Genomic DNA, 21,544 nt, shown 5'->3' with positions numbered 1-21,544 from the left:
ACAAAGTTGAAAGCTTTCTTGTACCATATACTTAATTCTTTCCAAGAATACAGTTGCAACAATCACATCGTCTTCACTGCTCATTGCAAAATCACTTTCGGAAGAATATAAGTATGTACGTATTTCTATAATGTTATCATCTATGTTGGTTCAATGACTGACAGCAACCTAAATGTAAAATATATAGGTCAGCAACAAACTACACTTTTGACATTGAGCTACACTGTGAAACCTGAATATTATCATAAATTGTGGGCAATTCTTTACCTTTTGTAATTATGAATTCCTCATTTTCTATTCATTTTTAAGCTCATTTTTATCCCTCTCCCCATGCATTGCATCATTCCCTGCCGAAAAATCGGTCAGTCTGTCTTCTACCAGGCATCTGCCAACGTCGCTGCATAACTGCCTGCTCAAAGGTGTAAAAAAGTAGCTTGGACTGATTCGCCCTTTGATGTTGCTTTCCTCTTTGAGGGAAACTGTCTATCTTGTGTTTTCTATTCACTTACGGCACAGCGGAGATTTTGCACTTGCCATACAGGAAATACATTTAGAAGGGAAAATGCAGAGGTTCTCCTGGTTTAAAAATTGAAATAAATATTTACATTTTAAAAGTTCCAATTTTAAAGCATAACTATCTTGCGTCCAATATAAACCATTATTGCATGAAACATTACCTGAATTGTTATTGACTCACTTTAGGAATCAAATATTTGGAAAGAGCATTGTTTGAAATAAAATATTCAAGACAGCTGTTATCTAAATAAAAGATTATTACTATAAGCCATTTCAATTGTGTTATTGGGATTACATTGATTGGAATAAACGCAAAGGACGGTACTTCGACAGTTCTTTCCCACAGTCAAATATCAGGGAGTGTCGTCAATTAATACATCGAATTCTGAAGATAACCCCTCCATCCCATTTCACTGTCAAAATTGACTTCTACTGACATATTTGGCTGTATTCCAGTCTCCTCATTCTGTTATTTTCCAAAGTAATATCTGCGATCCTGGATATTATTACTGACATTCCATTTCCACAAATTGGGATACAAATTTATTAAGTACTTTATACAATGGATTTAATGTTATAAAGTAGATGTGAAATTCTGAAAGTTCCAGAATACCTCAGCAATCTTCTGGAATTGTTTAACTGTGAAACAGACGCCCTCACTCAATGAATAAATAAAAAGAGAACATGTATTGGGTTAAAAGGGGAAGGACCGACTTCAATGGGAGACTTCCAATCAATTCATGAGAACTGCAACAGTATAAACAAAGTAACAACACGCTGAAACACTATTTTGGGCTTTGATGAAATTGTGAAGGCATCATTTAAAAAAAAATCTGATTATGCAATGCATTGATGCAATTTCATTAAACTAAGGATTTAAGGAATTGGGGTTAGGTGTTCACCTGCTGACAAAGTTAGAGCCAGTGCACAGTTTCCACCGGCCACACAGGCCTGGTCAACTCTCCTGCCGGCGAAGGCGCTCACGAGCGCCACCAGTGGGTGGGCAACACTACAGCAACAACCTCGTCCCCCGTTTCCCTCCCATACCACCTTCCCAACCCGCGCACTGTCTCACCTCAACACCCCCAGGTCTCCCCACACCCCGCCACACTCACACCCCTTGCGCAGGCGCGGAAAGCGAGCCGGGGTGTTTTTGTGCATGTGAGAGACAGAGAGAGAGAAGAGCCGGTGGGGGCGGGGAAATGACACTTCGGTCCGGCAGCTCGTGCCCGTCGAGGCCACGCCCCCTCCTCCCTGCCCCAGCTCCGCCATTCGACGGTGGGATGGGGAGGAGCGAGCGGAGTGCGAGGAGCCTAGGCTTGAGTGTGCTGCGCGGGGAGGGGGAGGGCGCGCGTCGTCCATGTGACGCGGGCGCAGCCAATCCTTGGCGGGGGAAAGACGCCCGCCTCAGCGCTGTCGCCATTACGCTGATTGCCTATCTCTGTCTCTCTCCGTGTGTGTGTGTTATGTATGTATGTATGTATGTATGTGTGTGTGAGTGTGAGTGAGTGAGTGGGAGAGAGGGAGGAGGGAGGGGAGCCAGAAAGAGAGAGCGAGAAGAGCAGCAAGCAGCCTTCAGTGGATCACTGGCGGCGGCAACAGCAGTAGCAGCGAGTGATTTCCCCCCTTCTAACTTGGGAGGCGGACGACGACGTGAAAGGACAACACACACCGAAATTATCTATCTCTATATCATCATCAAAGCTTGGGGGAGCCTCCTGAATTAAAGCGGCGGACGTCACTCCTTCCATCGCTCTGGAGAGATTTTTAGTTATCGTTTTTAAAACATATTTATTCGTTATTTTTCCCACCCCCTCCTCTGGGCGGAGGAGGTTTTTTTCTGGTGAGGGGAGGTGATTGTTTCATCCCTCCCGGTTCTATCGAGATATTATTTTTCTTTGCAAGGGGAAAGCAAGACGGAATCTTTAATTCGACCTCCGGAGAGAAAGTCATGCACGGAGCATGACTGCAGCAAACTGGGTGGCCAACGGTGCTAGCTTGGAGGACTGCCATTCGAATTTATTCTCTCTGGTGAGTGTGAGAGAGACTGGAGAGAAAGAGAGAGGGGCCTTAGGCTGTGTGGGAGCAGCCATTTTCTGCTAATGGTTTAGCATAACCGTTTACATGGCCTTATTTTCCTGTCTGGAGTTTATTCCCTAACGCCCCCCCCAACTTATTTTTGAATATGTCCCACCTCTTCTCCCCCCCCCACCCCTCCCAAAAGCCTATACTACGTATTGCATATTATTGTTGTCTCTCAACGGAGCTGGAAGCTTTTAATCCACCATCTTGAACTGGAAAAATGTCTGCATATTTCAAGCCGAATTAAAGCATGTCTTTTTTTATTGGGGATGGGGGGTGAAGAGGTGGAGTTGAACGTAATCGCTACATGGCATCTGATACTGTTTGCCGTTTACATGTCATTTATTTGGCAATTTGTCTTATTACCACCGCTGTCCTCGGATTTTCCGGTGCCCGTTTTTTTAATGCTCCCGTGTGCAGTAATAAATCATGTCTCTTGTCTGAAGTTTTAATGTTATGTACTCTTTCTGCATTGGCAATGTAGTTGAAATTTTTCTCTCCGTGAATCTTCTTTGACTGCATCGTTCAATCCACAGTTTATTTTAATCTTGTCTTCATAATATTCAAAATATTTTAAACGTTCATGGTGCATTTCAGTTGACGCTTGGACATAACCTACAGTAAGGAAATATAAATTTTGCGGAAAGGCGTTCTGCTCTCGTGTGTTTATATTTTGTGAAATTACGCATCTTTAAAAATAGTATAAGATTGTTGAGTGCTTCATTCATATACAAGTACTCGTAGAAACACTTACTTTCACATTATGAAAATAATGTATTTCACATCTTTCCAGTGGAAGTTCTGCTATACTATTGAGGTACGTTTTGATCAATCAAGAGTTAATGAATCAATTTCCTCATTTGTATGTTATTGTTTTCCAAAAAAAAACTTCGGATACTGCAAAACAAAACAGCAGTTGCAAGAAAAACTCATGTCTGGTAACATTTTGGAGAAAAAGCAGAGTTAAAGTTTGGGTCCTGAAATGTTAACTCTGCTTTCTGTTGACAGATGCTGCCAAACGTGCTGAGATTTTTCCAGCAACTTCTGTTTTTGTCCATATTTTGTTTTGCAATCAGTGTAACAATTTAAGTATGTCTGTCTAAGTTCAAAATATCATCCTCACCATATCCAATAGATTTAGGTTTAATTGGTCCTTCTTAATTTTTTTTCTATCGAATTGTTTTTGATATGTTTCTCAACCAACAGGCTGAACTAACTGGCATCAAATGGCGTAGGTACAGTTTCCAAGGGCTAGAGGGCTGTGGTCCCATCATCTCAGCTCCAGCTCAGGATGATCCTATTCTGCAGACATTTATTCGATGCCTACAGGCCAATCTACTATGTGTATGGAGACGAGATGTGAGGCCTGAAGCCAAGGAGTTGTGGATTTACTGGTGGGGAGAGGAGCCGAATTTAGTTGATATAATTCATCATGAATTACGAGGTGAGTTCCATCTTTATCATATAAAATGGCTATACTTTTGGAATTTCCAAGATTGATTACTGTTGCTTTGGGATGCATAGGCTAAAAAATTAAAGAAGGATGTGTAATAGATCAAATCTTTAAGTGGACTTTATTCCCTTGCAAAGCCATCTCAATTGCTTAGTTGATTATTTCCAGGCTGTCTTTAAAAATGCTTTTTTATGACTGTTAATTTCAGATAGGCTCCTTTGCAAATATAAAATGTTTTACAGTAATGTTAAATTACAAGTTCCTCCTGGGATTTTCACCATAATTCATCAAACTGTTAGGGACTTTGAATGACATACCTTCCCTAGTAACTATGAAATCAAAATTTACATTGTTTGTGGTTTTGACATCTTGTGTAAGGGTGTGTGTATTGTAGTGTGCCTGTGTATAATGAAAATATTTTGTGTTATTTGTAAAAAAAAAGTAGAAATATTGAGTACTTGCTCGTGTAAATTTGTGTTGATCTCCAGTGTTTGGAATATTTTGGATACCTGCAGTTCAGGTAATGATGCATTGATTTAGCAGTGGCAGTGATTGGTCGTTTACAGCTTTTGGTCTCTGGAAAGATCCAGAGGGGCCAACTGCATGGTAATTTGACTCTGTCAGCAGGATAGCTGTATACTATTCACAAGAAAATTCTTAGGATTCTTAACTGTTAGTTCACATTCTCCTTTATGTTTTGAAATACTACAGTTTACTTGTTTCACATACATAATTTGCTATTACTACAGGAAATTATTTTGTGCTGTTTTGCAAGCCAGAAATAGCTGATGCTTTGCTTAATTTCTGTGAAAGAGTGAATGCTGATTTGCATATTTAAACAAATAGGTATCAAGTAAAATATGAATATGGTCTGCTTTGTGGAAATTTTTTGCATAGTGAATTTAGCAACCTGAAAACACTTTTTTAGCTCTTGGGGAGCCCCCTTACCCAGAGATCAAACATAAAACTTGCCAAGATGATGTGGTAGACAACAGCTGTGAATTTTTTTTGTTGTACCGTGGCATGTTATGGCTGGAGCTTAAATTTGTTGTACACTGGGGTGAAGAATATTAGAAGTAACAATGTAATCTAGTTAAATATCCTTCAGTGTTATATTATTAGCCAATAAAACTGTTCTGCCTATCACAAGAACTTTCTGATGGGATACTTCATTCCTTGTCAACACTTAAGTATTAGTTGTGAATTAAGATTTCACATTATCTATTTAATCTGGTTGGAAATGGCTCAGGTGACTATTTTTAGTTTCATTTTGACCTTTGAGTTTTGTTGTCTGGAGTCTTTTGTGGACTTGGTACTTTTCTCTATTTTACGTGGGTGTTAAGACTGCATGTTGGCAAAATAAGCATGATTGACCTGTATCATTTTTGAATTTTGTGCAATTTCCACTTGTAGTGTCACCTGCAATTAGTTTTCTTTAGGTCTCCATACAGGTATCCAGACAGCGGTAAACTAGTTCACATGTCAGCTGAGTTCACAAGGAACGCCTGAAAAATTAATTTGCAAATTGATACATGAGCTTTTTATTTATGATTCTTGGCTACTTAGTATCACTTGTAAAATTACTGTCGTAAAATCCCAATAAAAGAATGAAAACATCTGAAATAAAGATTAAGCTCTCATGAATGATAACAGCTGCAGCATTTTTATAATAGGATTTAAGCATAAATACTGAAACCACAATTAAAACTGTTCTGGTAAATACCAGCTTTGTCATGAGAGTGACACTGACGTAAGCATTTCGTGGTTGAGAAAATATATCTTTGCTGTTTTCCTGTTATACGTAAACTAGTTTGGCTTGATATGCATATTTTTAAAATCTTATGGCACTTTTTAAGCACTATCACGTGTCATTTCTCTACTTTCTCCATATTATGCAGAGTTATTTGATATTTTAGTGGTTACACTGTGAGGCTTAGTGAGTTTTTTTTTAAATGAAGTGATAATTAAAGTTTTGACACAAATGCAATTCATTTGAGGGATCAAAGGTTATATTAAGCTGCACAGTATATATTCCTCTATCTTCAGCCCTGTGGTGTTTTTATTTATATAGTGTTTATATGCGTAACTCAGTCTGACTTGACTGTTTAACGAAATGCTCCTAGTTGGAAATAAATGCACAGCAATATTCTAATGTATTTCAATTAAGCAAGTAGTGTGACTTGATAAATTGGGTTAAATGTTGAAATTTGCTTGTATAGGTTTGCTCTTTGCTTAAAGATGTTGGAGTGAATATTTTGAAAAGCTGTTTGGTTGTTTATGATTTGAATATTTTCTGAAATAGCCTGTGATAACTGTTTGCAGAGTTTTCTCATCCTCATTTATTCATTTCAAACAGCAGTAAAAATATGCTTAATATTCCCTGAATGTTAATTAGAAACAAGTTGTCAACTATGCCCTGTAATATTGAATTATCAGATTTTTGGTGTCTTGGAACGATTTACAAAGTTGCAATTATGGAAACAGTTTTCTGAAATGAAATCTTATGTAAGTTGTTAGCTATGATTTGTCCATCAGCTCAAACTCAGAACCATCTCTGCACCTCTACAGTGTAATAGTGTCCAGCATAACATCTATAATATGCCTGAATGTTGAGACACTTTGGAGTTGCTTAAAGGAACTGAATTCAAATGCTTAGCTGTTTGTACTGTTGGTGGAGCTTTAAGTATGCAGAATTGCATGTGTATTTCTAGTCTACTCTTTATTATTTCATTTCCACTTACTCCAAAAGCCATTTTAGGGGTTACTGAGATATGTCGGAATGTGGAGTAATTAGAAGGAGCAAGAATTCTTTTCTTGGAAGTGAGCCTGTAAGGTAAACCTGCCAAACACACTAATGAATCTTTTAATTTCAAGAGCTTAGTTTGTGTACATTTTCTGCTTTATCATTTCATCAAAAGTCAGTAAACAACTTGGTGAATCTGTGTGAATATTGTTATTGAAGATAATTGGATGTATTGAGATTAGCTTTAGGCAACTTAGTAACCCTCCAGTACTGAAGAAAGCAAAATCAATTTTGCATATTGTTTGTATTTGGTCAGTAATTCATCACAAATCATTGTATACAGCAACTCCTCTTGGCAGCACTCTTTTGGCCTCACATATGTGCTCTTGTTCCCCCTTCAATCCTCTCGTCTTCTATCATTTTCCTGATTCCTTGTTTACTTGTAGACACTTCCACTTTGTCATTCGTGCTGTGTTTTCTCTCTGCACTTTCACTGACCCCCTTTTTGACGCTCCGTACACTCACTTTCACTTGCTGTCTCTCCGTAGGTGGATATAACAAATTTTACAATTGAACTACAGCATTACTGCCTAAAACCTTCATTCTCTTCTGTTTCACTCTAACTACCAGATGACAAAGACAGCTTTGGTACAGTCAGAAATATTCTGTGGGAATGGCAATTTGTGTCATGGAACATATGATTATTGCTTACTTCCAGAATACTCTGCAGAGCTGTCAGTTCTCTGTTGGTTAAAATGTACATTGACCCCATTTCAAGAGGGATGTCATGAATTGCAGAGATGTTGTAATATTTAAGTCCAGTTATTGCAGAGATTTTCTTGCCACCAGCTACCAAAAAATAAACACGTAGCCCATATCAATGTGTATCAAAGTCTTTTATCTCCCCAAAGTTCAGCAAATATTGTGATTGTTTGGCCCAGTCTCAATCTGTATGTTGCTGTGGAGTTTACAAGTAAGCAGTTTGTTGTACTGTATCTCTGGGTGAGGGTATTGAATTTTACTATATAAAGCAAGAAACACACATTTTCAGTTGGTGTAAAAGTGGTTGACCCTGTCATTTATTTCAGATATAAGAAAGTGTTTTGTCAGCACACTTTCCATGCCTCAATTTATCTATTGTGGTTTGAGATCAAGATGCTCCATTCTGCAGTTGAAAGGGCCTCTGATTTCTTCTGCATTTGAAATGATAGGGATTGAATGTGTTATTTCAGAAATGATGTTTCTTGAAACTTTTAAACATGGTTTTATGGTGTTGTTGCAGCTCACTAGCACTAACTCCTATTGGGAGTTTGTAATAATTTTTCCTCAGTTTACTTAATTTCTTTGAATTTTACATTGTGTGGATTAAAATTAAAATCCATTACACAGCATTTATACTAGACAAGTGCTTTTTAACATGCATGGTACAAAATGCCTAACTTTTACTTGGCACTTTTATTCAATTATCTCCGTTTTCCCTCCTTAGAACATTTTGTCTTGAATGCAGAAATAATAATTTGCCAATGATGTAATAATTTTTGTGAATCTTATTCTCGTTTTGTATGCAGATACTTGATTACATCCTTAAAATATTCTAGTTCTAGAAGAGTTTCACTATTTTTCCAAACCAAAAACAATTCTTTGTCATTGGTTAACAAGTCTATTGAATTTGGTTTTAACAAGTTGTACACTGTAAACTCCAATTATATTGGTGTTAAACTGCATAATTTAATTGTTTCCTTTAGCAAAATGTTTACTTCTGGCTCTTGGTTAATCTTTAAAGTTCTCAAACTTGTGGAAATTATTTGCAAAGGATTGCTAAAAGGTTTTGAACATTAACTCTTTATGTTTAGATTGGTAATACCAGATTGAGGTTTTGTTTCATGTCATTTATTGTTATTAACTGTAACTGACTTTTTGATTTTTGTTTGTGGAAATGTTTTAAAACAAGTAGTTCAGTGAAGTAATTTGCTTGTAATTAAGCCTTTGTAAATTTATTTTTGAGCGGAATGTGTTGAGATTCCAGGACTGCCTTTTTGTTTGCTGGAAGTAGCACTTGAGAATTTTGTTTAGCAGAAATGTTGCAGGATCTCAGCTCGACGGGAATGTGGCATAATGTGAAACTATTGGATTATGAATGTAACTTTTTTATATTTTCCACCTTGGTCAGTTTGGGGTAAAGCAAATAGAATCTGGACACTTGTGCAAATATTGAAATGTTGGCAGGTAAACACTGCAGTATTCTTGTTACTATTGTGTGACATTAAATAGCATTTTACATCATCTTGTGCATCAAGGACTTGTACTGTCAGTTGTCCTTTCAGAAAGGGCTTATTTAAAGTGTGGGTGTAAACTATTTAACATGTTCAGATGATCAATACCTACAAACCCTTCTTGATCTTTCAGAATGTAGCCTCTTCAATGATTACTTGAAGCTGTCTTCCACATTTCTTCAATTGAGGAAAATGGTTTGTTGTTTTCTGTAAAGTTTAATTTGAAATATTTTATATTGCCAGTTTATGTTCCATTTCAGTTATATTGTGAAGTTTTCTTTGAATGCAGTTTGGATAAATCTGCAAGATTTTCTGAAAATCTTGAGCAATGTTACATTGTACAGAATCTTTTCTTGAAGATCAAATTCAAGGGCGAACTATACAGTAAATGGAAAAGTCCTAGGGAGAATTGATGAACAGAGAGATCTGGGTGTTCAGGTCCATTGTTCCCTGAAGGTGACAACGCAGGTCAATAGGGTGGTCAAGAAGGCATATGGCATGCTTTCCTTCATTGGATGGGCTATTGAGTACAAGAGTTGGCAGGTCATGTTGCAGTTGTATGGGACTTTGGTTCGGCCACATTTGGAGTACTGTGTACAGTTCTGGTCGCCACATTACCAACAGGATGTGGATGCTTTGGAGAGGGTGCAGAGGAGGTTTACCAGGATGTTGCCTGGTACGGAGGGTGCTAGCAATGAAGAGAGGTTGAGTAGATTAGGATTATTTTCATTAGAAAGATGGAGATTGAGGGGGGGACCTGATTGAGGTCTACAAAATCATGAGGGGTATAGACAGGGTGGATAGCGAGAAGCTTTTTCCCAGAGTGGGGGACTCGGTTACTAGGGGTCATGAGATCAAAGTGAGAGGAGAAAAGTTTAAGGGAGATCAGCGTGGAAAGCTCTTTACACAGAGGGTGGTGGGTGCCTGGAACGCGTTGCCAGGGGAGATGGTAGACGCAGACACGTTAGCGTCTTTTAAGATATATCTGGGCAGAGAGCAAATGGACACAGACCCTTAGAAAATAGATGACAGGTTCGACAGAGGATCTTGATCAGCGCAGGCTTGGAGGGCCGAAGTGCCTGTTCCTGTGCTGTAGGTTTCTTTGTTTTGCTAAGTTCTGTATCATTTTAATGAAAAGGAAATGGATTTATCAGTTGCAGCAAGTATGTAGGCATAAATTTGTGAACAATAGCTATTAAGTAGTTTCTGATTCCAATGAAAAGTGCAGAGTCCAAAAATCAGAGTTGATGGTGTGAAGTCTTAACCAGATTACAGTTTTGTCTCCAATATAATTCACGAAAAATCGGTCAAACCAGCTCAAAAGATTGAATTTCAGCCACAAATTGAGTTTGTTTTCTTTGCTGATATTGTGTTGAAAGTTAGGTCTGCCTACAAAATTGACCATGCCCTCCGATCAAGTTAATTACCATATGTTCCCGCTAATAGCATCTGTTTGGTGTTTGACAAGGCTCTTAAAATTTATCCTCTCTAGCACAGATAACATGCTTCTTTACAAGAAACCTTTTTTTCCTAATTTATTAAAACATTTTGAGGACTGTAATTGATTCTGTACTGATTTAAAGACATTTCAGTAATTTGAAACTAACTTACAGCAGGTGGACTGAACATGAGTTAAGAATGCTTATTTATAATTAACCCATTTCAGCTGTGTTGAAAATTCTGCACCAGATTTTCACTTGTAAATATTTCAGGGAATTTTTTTTAATGTGGACTTTGGATCTAAAACACTATCTGCTACTGGTTCGTAGCAGATTTTACACTTAGCAAGTACTGACGTGTCAAATTAGAACTTGTGAAAGCTCAGACCCCTGGATCTTCTCAAATCAGCAACATTTGACTAATGTGCTTGACTAAGTTGTGTTCTTTTGAGTATTAGTGTATAGATATTTGCAGCTTGGTGATGCACACTGAGTATTGCATGAAGTAACACGTTGCAACAATGCATATTTGCCTTTTTTGTTGTCTGATTGTACTCGTTTCAGTTTCTCTGCCAGTTTGAGTGTATCAATGTCTTACTGTGATATTGTATGCATCGTTCTCTGTATTACTGTAATTTTGTCTCACTTGCCGTGCCTCTGCCTATGTCTTGTCCTCTTGCTCTTAACCCTCAGAATTTCTGCTCAGTATCTCTTGGTTACATTTATAATTTTGTAGCAGGTACATGTGTAGGAAACTTGTGTTTTTATTCAACATTGTTGCTACTGGTTTACTGTGTAGATAATGCATAGTTGTTGGAGCAAGGTTAGATGATAAAATAGCTTCTAATGAAATATTGTGCATATGTGAAAGGTATGGCTGTGGATGCACTAGAGGGATTTTCGTTTCTGTTTCAGCACCTTGTGCTGCCATGAGGATGGGACCTTGCAGAAGTGCTTTGTAGTACCATGGATGGCTAACAGAAATCAAAAATGGATGTTGGTTGTTATTTTGGAAATATTGAAATGCTTTTAATTTAATTTTGTATGTTGATGAAACCCTTGTTAGTACTGTTGTTTATAGTTCTTTCAGTTTGTTTTAATCAGTTTTTTAAATTGCTATTTGAGGAAAGATTCATTTTTGGGCATCATTCTTACAAGTTTGCAAAGGTTCTGACGCATAAATGTCTGTACAATCATTGAAGCTTTGAAATTACTGGAGGGAATTTCAAAATGTTGAGTGGTAGATAGTGTTTGTACTAATTCCATTTGAATGGCATAATAGCAAAAGAGAGAAACAAAGTTTCCTTTTTCCTTTTTTTAAAAAAAATCAAACAGCACTGGGAAGACAGATGGGACTGAAAGCCGATCAGTCTGCTTTTCTGACGAAGGAAGATGTTACTTATCGATTGCAGCATATTGTGCAGAGGGTTCTGGGGCTGCCTTGTATGTAAACTGCAAAGTTTAGCATTTGGATACAAGTAATTTGAAAGACAACACTGACCTTTTGCAAGCAAAATGGGGCATAAAAGTAAGGAAATCTTACGTATAGTGCATAGGTGAGACCACGCTAGGAATATTGTGTACAGTTTTGGTACCTATGTTTGCCAATAGATATACTTAGCATTGAAAGCAGTTCAGAGATTGTTCATAGGCTAATTCCTGGGATGAAGGGACTATTTTATGAGGTATTATTGAGTTTATGCTCATTAGATTTTAGAAAATGGGCAACCTTGAAACATGTAAAATTCTGAATGGAATTTCATATGTAAATGCCAGGACAATGTTTTGGCTTGTTGGGAAATCTGGAACTTGGGCACACTTCAAAAATAGATCAATTTGTCGAATGCAAAGCTTCCCCACCTTGTGTTAGCTAAACATTATTGTAATTCTGGATGTGAGTTTGCTTGCTGAGCTGGAAGGTTCGTTTTCAGACGTTTCGTCACCATTCTAGGTCACATCATCAGTGAGCCTCCGACGAAGCGCTGGTGTTATGTCCCGCTTTCTATTTGTCTGGTTAGGTTTCCTTGGGTTGGTGATGTCATTTCCTGCGTTGACATTGCCAACCCAAGGAAACCTGACCAGATAAATAGAAAGCGGGACATAACACCAGCGCTTCGGAGGCTCAGTGATGATGTTACCTAGAATGCTGGTGACGAAACGTCTGAAAACGAACCTTCCAGCTCAGTGAGCAAATTCACATCCAGAACCTCAACCTGAGCTACAAATCTCCTCAAAACTCGCTATTATTGTAATTAACGCAGCTGTTCCTTGGGGATTTTCTCTGGTAGCTTCGACTCCAAAGCTGGAAACTGTTTTTAGGGCTTCTATATCGCTCTGGTTTGGCCTGAAATGTCAATAGATTTTAGGCTATCCATAACATTTTAAAATAGTCAAGTTGCTTTGCCTTATTTCCGTATGTCAATGGATCCTTTATGAAGAAAACAGTTCTAGGATCTAAATTTGCATCTTTGCCAAAGTCTAATCTGTTCTACCTGGGCTCATACACTGACAGTGTACAACATTTCATTGTTCATCTTTGGAATTCTGTAATCCTGAGAACAGGGGCTGCCTCATTGAAAATATTCATGGCTGAATCAGATTCTTGATCTGCAGAGGTGGTGGGAGAAGGAGAGTTATTAGAGCTTTAAAGTCAGGATTGTAGCAACAGTGATCTTATTGGTAGAGCAGGCTGAAGAGCCAGAAAAGCTTATGTTGGCTCCTGGTTCTGGTCTTCTGGGTTCATAATTATAGATTTGTCCATTGAACTCTTAAAGACTCAATTTTGTGCTTTGTGACACAAGGTGAAATAATTGGGATGGCAGAATCAATTTGTACAAATTAAGATCCAAAATGTTTGGCTCAATTTGGATGATCTAGATAGGTATGATTGCAGCACTGATCTTTGATTTCAGGGGATTCTGGGGGATGTTAAGAACTTGCTGCCTGAAAAAAAATGGTAGAAGCATAATATTTTTAATGTATGGCAATGTACACTTGAATTCCATAATCTACAAGGTTGCAAGCTGAGAGGTGGGACATTGGGAATCAAGATGGATGGCTACTTGCTGGCTGGTGCAGACATGATCACTGAATAATACCTTGCTGTACTTTAAATTGCTGAACTTTGTGAGAGAGGAACATAGTGATGAACTCTTTTTAGTCAAGTACATTGTTCTACTTCCAGGTATGATTGTATTAGTTTCGTGCTGGTGCAAAGTATCTGCCTGACTTTCAAGTTGTTGTATGAGAGTGATAAATACTTGAGGGCAACATTATACACTACTTGTGCCTGCCATTACATTCAGTGCATTGAAGCTCCGTTTGGAACTCCAGTGTGGCAGCAAACTCCTAGGGAGAGTGGAAACATTAAACTAGGATTTCTTTGACCATCTGTCGAAATCAAGCATCTCAGCTGACTCTTGGTGCCCCAAGTTTATTAGACTAAAATAGAGAAGACTAATTTGCGAAGGCACCAAATACTTTGAGAAACTTCTTGAACACCAGCGTATGTAGATGTTATGAAGAATGCCTGCAAACCATCCAACAACTCATCCATTCAAATCCCTGCCTACATGCGATAAAGTATGACAATCATGTAATAGACATGTCAGCCATTTTGGAGCTAATTGACTTGACATGGAAGCAAATCTTAATTTCAGAGATTGTCTTGGTATAACCTGTGGTAAATGTGAAATGGACTTTGTAAAGTGATCAGATTTCTGTTCCATGAGCTGAATCCTTTTGAAAAAGTGAGAGAGTCAATGTGTACTCATAATTTGCCCTTTTGATCTTGGTGCAGTTTTAATTCTACCCAGCCATTGTGAATCAAGTGTCTTTGGCTTAAAATTGACTTTGCTTTTTTCAAGTCAGTAGTATTGTTGGCATTAGTTTGGTACATCCTACCCCGCCCCCCGCTTCTTTCTCTTTCACTTATCTCCCCTCTTAATCCTTGTTCAGCTTTTAAGGCAAAATGGCAACATTTTGCTGATAAATAGTCACCAGTGGGAAATATAAGAAGATTTTGGGGTGTGCCTAAATGACTGGTCGATTGCATTCCTATAAAGCTTAGCCAATGTAGAATGTTTTTGTAAGGTTGAGGAATAATGTAAGGACAGCTATTATGTGGGCTTGTGTGACTGGCACCTGCTTCATTTGATGGATTCTGAAATATCCGATGCGATCAAGACATTATCTATTGTTTCACGGCAGGTGGTACGTGAAGGGTGAGATAGTTGAAATGTTTTGGAGGTTCCTGTGCTTTCTCTCGTGCGTGCTCACTACCACCCACCCCGGTTTTTCTTCATTGCATCTTTGTTTTGGATGCCATCACATGTGACCAATTGAATGAGTAGTTGGATATTTTTGCTCTCAAGGGATACTTTGAGGGCATCCCTACATTGTGCTATGCTCCTGAGATTCTCTTGTTGCAGTGATTCCAAGTAGAACAGTTGCATCTGGTGTCAAACATTTGAATGACTTACCCCACCCGGTAAAGTTGGTTTTAATTTGGTTATTGTTGGGACAGGTTCATTTTGGAGACTGTGTTGCTGTTGGTTTGCCTTTCTTACCTCTAGCTTGGATGATCTTCACTGGTAGTATTATTTCGGTGCTTTGTGCCAGCTATGTTGTCCCAAGACTCAGTCCAAGGATCATTTTCTTGGTAAATGAAGACCTTGGTCTTGGTTTTGAAATCCTGGTTTTCAAATACTGAGGGGAAAAATATAAGAATAGTGTGATTTTGGTACTATAGTTACTGCCAAATTTTATGTAGATTTTTTTAATCCATCTATTTCTGAAGTTGCTGGAATACAGCAGCTAGTGCTGAAAGAATTGGGCGGGTGGGGATGGTTTGTGCAATATTTGACTCCAGTACCGTATGCATGGTTTTGCTGGATTACATCTATTGTTACGGAGCTTTTTGTAAGTCAGGCTGGGAAAATATTTTGGAACCACCTTGTCTGATCTGGTTTAGAAGCTAACGTTCTGACTTAAGGTGGCCCAAAGTTGCCCATCTGATGCAACTGGGACAAAAACCAGACCGTCTTATTGTGAATAACTTATTGATTGTATTTTCAGCATTTCAGACATTTTGTAAAAACCTCAATCTCGTGTTTCAACAGTGTTTAAAATTAGTCAATTGTTATCAGTAAGTTTCACGATGCTTTGTTAGTTTGCAAGCTACATACAGCATGTGTTGGGTTGACAATATTTTGAGCCATAAAGGCTATGACTGGTACAGTGCATTTCATGGTGTTTTCAAGCTATTTCATTGTAGTGTGAATAAAGGGATAAAAATCTGTAATAAGGACATCGAAGAGGAGTGAGAAATGTCCGAAGAAGTCGTAGTCTTCAGAAGTTTCCTGAACATTCTAAGGCAAGTATTGTGAAACTAATGATTTAGGAAGAAAACTTGAAAAAACTGAACTTCACACTCATGCAATCTTTGTTTTGGGGTGATTGGAGAATGCACAGGTGACAGTTTGAAGAGGGACGGATAAATAACAAAAAGTCTGAAATGAGACCATCAAGCAGAGCTTAATTCCACAGCCTCTTGACTTGGTCAGAATCTGAGGCATGACTAAGACTCACTCCGACAACTTTATGCTTCGGAGTGGGAGCCAGTAGAAGTTGGTGCTGGCAGGCTTGATGGGACTGGGAACAAATTTTTGGTACCTACACTGAATGCACTGCAGCAGTTCAGGAAGACGGCTAACCACTGCCATTGCAAGGGCAGCTAGAAATAGGTAATAAATAGACCTAGCCAACAATGCCCACATCCAATAATTGAATTTTTAAAAATTTCCCATTTCAATTGGGAAATGTTTTCTATTTAATCTCGCATAATATGGTAACAAAAGTCACTCAACATCTGCATCAGTACTCTTTTTGCTAAGGTCTGTGTTTATCTGAAGTCAGTTCTCCTGCTTAATTCTGTGTAAGTTTCATCAATTTTAAGTTTCTGTGGGCATTGATGTAATATCTGAATAATTGTAAGCAGTGAATTGTAAATTTGAAAGTTATGCTGTGTTGCTTTGATCTTTCAGAAACAAGCAAGCTGTAACTTAAGTTCCAAAGTTCAGGTTCTTGAGCCAAATCTTCCTTGTATTTCTGCGTGCACAAATTTTGTCCAAGAGAGTTAATAAACGAACATAACTTCCTTGCTTTGTGCGTAAATAGCTGTGAGCAACATTATTTTCTCTATTCATGAAACACCTTTTTAATCTCATTTTTTTCCTCCACCGTAGCCTTCAGTAGTTTGTATTTGTGTACTGCATGTCATGATTAAAATATTCTGGCCAATATTTTGTTTCAATTAATGATTAATCTTTAAATATTTCAAAGAAAAATAAGTTAACAACAATTTGGTCATTCTATAACAGGTGTCTTGAAGCAAGTAGCTCTTTTTGAGGTTAATGTTTTCTACCGTGGCTTCCCAGTATTTGCAAAAATTACAGCTTAGTAAATGTTTGGTTTTCCTGCCAACTTAGCATCTGCTCAGAGATGTCAGAGAACTATAAATGTTGACTACAGCAAACTGGTGGTGAATATGTAACCAAAATAAAACTATAAATCTATACTTTGTGATTTGCTAGGAATTAATTTATCACAGCAAATGTGTACACATCTGTAGCTGTATATGTCTGTGTATTCATGTGCTCGTGACTGTAACATTTACTTCACTATTCTGTTCCTGTATTCTTTACTTAGGTTTATTAGAATCCTGCAAAATTTATCAAGGTATATTTGTGGTGCTTTTGTCTGTCTTCAGGTAATTCTTTTTAATAAAAGCCTTCCTGAACTTTATGATGTCCTAAAGCTCTTTACAATCAACTACTATTTAAGTGCAGTCTTTAACGTAGCTAGGATGGCAGTTGGCGTGCATGCAAGGCTACTCCAAAGATCGATGAAATAAATGATTATGATCTACTTCTAGGTGTTGATTGAAAAATTAATGTTGGTCATAGTATTGGTAGACCTTGCAAACTGTTCTTAGAGTAGCGTCCTAGAATTGATAACATTAAATTGATGGTAGATGGGGCTTCTAACAGGATAGCAATCTATCAGTGCTGCTGTGGAATGTCACTTGAAATTGTGGTGCAGAAATTTTGATAGCCAGGTTGTCATTTCTGCAGGATAAATTGATATTGTATGTGGGGGATCAGGCAGAAATCCTGACACAGTTGACACTAATGACCTAGGAAATTGAAATTCCCTTGGGGCAATGCCTGGAATCTTCTTACAAAGCCTTTCAGAGCTGGAAGCCTTGCAAGACCCTGGGTCGCCCTCACCTTTTTTACTTAAATTACAGGCTTAATGACTGAACCACTAAGAATCACCTAACCACATACCGGTTGGTCCAACCCCCTGCTCCTCAACCTTCTGTCTCCCACCACCTGTCCACCTGATACCTTGTCCCCACATATGCATTCCGTACTTAGTTTCATTAGTTCTTGTCAGGACATTGAAGCAAGAGAATACAGTCTACTTGCTGAAAATGTTGGTGTAGCTGCCTCACTGGTTCTCCCTTCCTGGCTTTTGAATATTCCCGAATTAGCCTGTGTTCTGTACAGGATGCTCAGAAAATTTGAAGGCAGAACTATTTAAGAGATGAAATAAGGTTTCTGACCCTGATTAGAAAATCTTGAATATGTGTTTGTCTCGAGCAGAGCTTAATTCCACAGCCTCTTGACTTGGTCAGAATCTGAGACATGACGAAGACTCACTCCGAGAACTTTATGCAACGTTTTTATTCTCTATTTTAATTGATTTTAGTAGACTATGATCCTGATTAGGTATTTTCTTGTTTTTAATCTTCATTCAAGAAGTTTTCGCACAGCTTAAGGATTACTGAAACTGTTGTAAACTATTCCAAACTCAAACTGAGCTTTGTGTTGAAAACAAACTTTATATTGATTTAATCTAAAGTAGGTATTTGAGTGTGTAGTCAGTCCCTATTTAAAGTTACCCTGTTCAAGATTGTTCATTTTAATATTGGGCCTTCAATCCTGTTGAATGATGCAATATTAGTTGTAAGAAGTGATGTGTGTGCCAGCATGAAGATGACTGGACTAGGTTGATAGAGGTGGAAGCTGAGACTGACAGAGCAGAGCTTCCTGTTCTAGTGGTGTCTGCAGAGGAGGTCTCCTTTTGTCTGTCTTTTCCCCATCTGTCTGTCTGGCCCCCCTCCACTTTTTTCTGTGGCCCAACTGGAAGCTTGGGCTGAGGTTGCTGTTGTGCCTATTCTTTCCTTCTCCACCTGCTCCTCTCCTTTGCTGTTGAAGGATTGATTCATCTCCTTGTTCAGACGTCAAAATGACTACTGTATGCACTGACAGAGCCATGGACATCAACTGGCCTCAATAGTATTCCTGTACACACATGCTGATTGCTTCCCCCAGGCAGAATATCCTCAATAAATACTCTTTTTTATTTTAATGTTGCTTCCTGTGTGATCTGGTTGGTACCTCCCCTGCCCTTCAACCTTTTGAGTTGTGACCTATCTCCACTTTCAAACATAATGTTATAGCTTTGAATTTACCATAATGTTGATTTCAGTTTAGTGCACAGCCGATGGATTGGTCACTTGTTCACTCACAGCCTGAGGCTTTAATGCATTCTCTTTAAAATTTAAATTAGAAGTCTGCAAATAGGGCAAGAAGATATCAGAATTCTAAAATGGTGGAAACCTTGGCTTCAAATGGAAGTTATTGGAAATATCATATCAGGTGTGGAGATTGAGAGAATTACAATGTTTCATGCCAATGAATTGGGTATAAATTAATTTGTCAGGAGAGACCATTTGGTGTTTTTGTTTTGACTATCTATAGTTGTGTTTTTGTGTGATCTTGCACCATTGAAAATTGTTTGATAGGTAAATCGCTATACCTGTACAACAGAAAGTTAGTGTTATCCAAACAGTGTCCACTGTTCATCATTGTGTTACAACCACTTCACGTCAATGAAACACATTACAGCAGAACTACCTGTACTCTTATCTGCAGAGATACAATATAGTGTCTCCACTACACTGGGACACCAGTTGTTGTTTGATTCTGAGATGTACTTAGTCAGCAAAGCACCTGCACCTTGAGCTCTACAGTTGAACTCGCTGCAGGTATAACTTGACTTAATGGCTGAACTGTTTGGTGTAGAGGCTACAAAAGATTATGATGTGATCGATATTGTATAAATTAGTGCAAAATCATCTGCCTGATTAAAAACTGAACTTGTATTGAATAAATTATTCCCTCTCATTTTAAAAGATGTGTTGATGCTGGGGAAAAGAACTGTTCCCAGTCTGTTTTACCAAACACCTTGTGTCAAAGCGCCCTACCACTACAGTCAAGTAATGTCATTAAATCTTAACCATGGAAGGGCATTTTCGGGCTGCACTGGCTTAATATTTTTATTCTTGCTCCAATCATTTTGAGTATGCATCTCCAAATATGAATTTTTTTTCAACAGAGCTGTTACTTTTTTGTGTTGACTGGGGTCTGGCACATCCAATTGTTGAGTTTAGTGTCAGATGGGAAACGTGGCATTCAGGAGAATGGAGACACATAGACTTTGACTGAATGTATTGCATGAATATAGTTGTGTGCTAATGTATGAGATGCCATTATACACAATTGCATTTAAAAGCTAGGTTGGTGTATCCTATCTTGGAAAATTTTAAGATTACAAGTTCAGGGATGCATATAGAATACACTTTTAGTAGTATCCTTCATAGTAAACAAATAGTGATATAACTACCCACAGTAAATATATCAGGCTTTTTTTTTTGTGATGGCTTCTTGGAGCACATTGTTCAAAATATATTAAAACATGGGTATTGAGATTTTGGGGGATGCTGAAATAATACTTTACCTGTTGAGCATTCTTTTGTAGCCAGAGTAGTAATTTTTTCTTTCTTGTCACTATTTTTAGTCATACATTTAATGAAATTATTTTAATGTTTTCAACTGTCTTCCTATAAACTAGAAATATACATTATGCCACTTTTGTACTTCTACAATGTGACCGGACAAGAGTTGGGAGGGAGGAGGCTGTTAGTTTTAACCTGGAATTACAAACAGCCTTACCACAGCATCTGTTTGTGCTGCTTTTTTTCTTGTGCGGCTGGTGTCAACCTTAGTATGAATCTGTCAGATTTGGAACCACGTCCAGAAGCACCTGTTGTTAATATGGTTTAACAATGGACCTCTTGGGCACTTCACGAACCGAAGCAGAGCTAGTTTTAATGATAAATGTTTGGACACTCCCTTCCTGTGCGCTCAATTGTTTTAAAACTTACCACCTGGGAGCAATGATCTGCAATAGCAAAACAATCACTTTTTATTTATAAATATTTTTGAGGCACTCGGCAGTAAATTTGAATTGCTGTAGCTGACATTTGTTTTCTGGGGGAATAAAAACACAATTTGTTTAAGATGTGAAAAATGGATAAGAGTGAGCAAGTATTCTAGGTGGCATTTGACAGTCAGCTAATATAATTAAGCTGCTGCAGTGGAAATTGTAACTAATGCTGAAATCCAGAGCTACTGTATAAAGATAAACTTGCTCTTTGGGGAATATTTGTTTTAATCCTTCTACAGACAAGTGAAAATTGCATAAAAGGATCTTAGTTGACATTTTTGTCTTTTTATTTAGCTTATTAAATATTAAATATCCAGTTCTATTTTAAGGAATGTTTTTATATCACTAATCAGCTGTGTAGCTATCATGCAAATTTGTGCGTCACAATGTGACTGAGGGATTTTCAGTGTGAAATCAGGCAACTGTTTCCTGATATGTTTGTCTCCTTGGTTATATGAAGAGCCCAATAATTTTTAAATCAAAAATTTGAACCCTTGACACTCATTGCTGATTACTTTTGTTTTTAGCACAATTATTTTTGCAAGATAGTGGAGGCACTGGTCAAAACAATACTCTAAAGATCTCTGGATTCTTGAAGCATTCCATCAGATCAGAAACCTACAAGTGTGATGCCCCTGTTCAAGAAAGGAAGTAGACGGACAGACAGCAGCAAAGTATCAAC

General features: G+C 38.0%; 1 protein-coding gene across 2 annotated transcripts in view; it reads left to right on the top strand.

Moving 5' to 3' along the window:
- The first annotated feature begins 1,963 nt into the window (after positions 1-1,963).
- Positions 1,964-21,544, top strand: part of LOC125464043 (mediator of RNA polymerase II transcription subunit 13-like) — a 208,633-nt gene continuing 189,052 nt past the window's right edge. For both annotated transcript variants that reach the window (XM_048556028.2, XM_048556027.2), the window contains exons 1-2: positions 1,964-2,547; positions 3,805-4,042. In XM_048556028.2, the coding sequence (XP_048411985.1) occupies positions 2,479-2,547; positions 3,805-4,042 (307 nt within the window). In that variant the 5' untranslated portion in view covers positions 1,964-2,478. The remainder of the gene's footprint in view (positions 2,548-3,804; positions 4,043-21,544) is intronic.

Source organism: Stegostoma tigrinum, chromosome 26 (genome assembly GCF_030684315.1).
Source record: "Stegostoma tigrinum isolate sSteTig4 chromosome 26, sSteTig4.hap1, whole genome shotgun sequence".
NCBI classification, from domain to species: Eukaryota; Metazoa; Chordata; class Chondrichthyes; order Orectolobiformes; family Stegostomatidae; genus Stegostoma; species Stegostoma tigrinum.
Note: the sequence above shows the minus strand (reverse complement) of the source record. Positions and strands in the feature narration are given on the sequence as shown.